Source organism: Austrofundulus limnaeus, unplaced genomic scaffold (assembly GCF_001266775.1).
Source record: "Austrofundulus limnaeus strain Quisiro unplaced genomic scaffold, Austrofundulus_limnaeus-1.0 Scaffold7090, whole genome shotgun sequence".
Classification (NCBI taxonomy): domain Eukaryota; kingdom Metazoa; phylum Chordata; class Actinopteri; order Cyprinodontiformes; family Rivulidae; genus Austrofundulus; species Austrofundulus limnaeus.
In genome coordinates this window covers 1-926 of record NW_013959492.1, presented here as the reverse complement: position 1 = coordinate 926, position 926 = coordinate 1, and the positions used below count along the sequence as shown (strand labels likewise).

General features: G+C 46.3%; 1 protein-coding gene across 1 annotated transcript; it reads right to left on the bottom strand.

The window, feature by feature from the left end:
* Window positions 1-393: 393 nt before the first annotated feature.
* LOC106512454 (excitatory amino acid transporter 1) lies at window positions 394-843 on the bottom strand (the record flags this gene model as incomplete). Its single annotated transcript, XM_014001070.1, is given in 2 exon segments — window positions 394-531; window positions 606-843. Coding segments are annotated over 2 exon segments (361 nt in total), but the record flags the coding sequence as incomplete, so codon positions are not given.
* Between the last annotated feature and the right edge of the window lie 83 nt (window positions 844-926).

Genomic DNA, 926 nt, shown 5'->3' with positions numbered 1-926 from the left:
CCCCACAAGACAATACAATCCAACCAATCAACTTTAGGACTAACTCCGCCCACATCAAGAACTCCGCCAATCACATTTAGGACAAGCTCTGCCCACTCAAGAAACTCTTCCTTTGTACTACAGGGAGCCCTACTTGGCCATAACAGCTGTTTGGGATTTGAAATGGGTCCTGTTTTGAATAACCTTCATGGGAATATCTTCCCAATTCTCCAAACTAAAATAGCTCTGACTGCTTTCAGCAGGTAAGACACTGACTAATCACAAGAACTCCATTTTAGCTGAACCTAAAGGGGCTGCAAACCAATAACAAATGCTAAAATTATTTCAGGGTAAACAGCTAAAAGAGCCAAACAGGAAGCAGGGGTTATTTTTTTGCTTGGGTGAGAAGCCAACCTGTGACCAGACTGGAGACAATGAGAGGCAGCACCAGCATCTTCAACATCCGCATCAGGAGCTCTCCGGGGAAAGCAAAGTGTTTGATCTCCCTCAGGGACAGGTTGTAGGGGCGTAAAGCAAAGCCCAGGATTACACCTAAACAAGAAAACAAGTCAAACAGAGCCAGGAACTGATAGAACAAACAGTTTCCAACTTAGGTTTCTGCTGACCCAGAGCTACGGAGGCGACGGTGAACAGAACAAACAGGTTCCTCCTGAGGAAAGCTTTGAGGCTGTGCTTGCTGATGGATCCGAGTCTCTCCTTCATGATGCTGGCTCTCCTCTCCATGGCTCGGTGCAGGCGCCTCCTCAGGTCACCTTTGTCAGGCAGCTGGGGCTTGTCGGCGTCCTCGTTTAGAAAAAGACTGGCACTGTTGGGTGGCTTCTCGTTCATAATAATCTCCAGCACCTGGTCGAGGAGGGAGGTCTCATGTGAAACTGTAAAGACATTTAAAGTGATTTTTCTTTTATAAGTAATTCACTGTATTATTA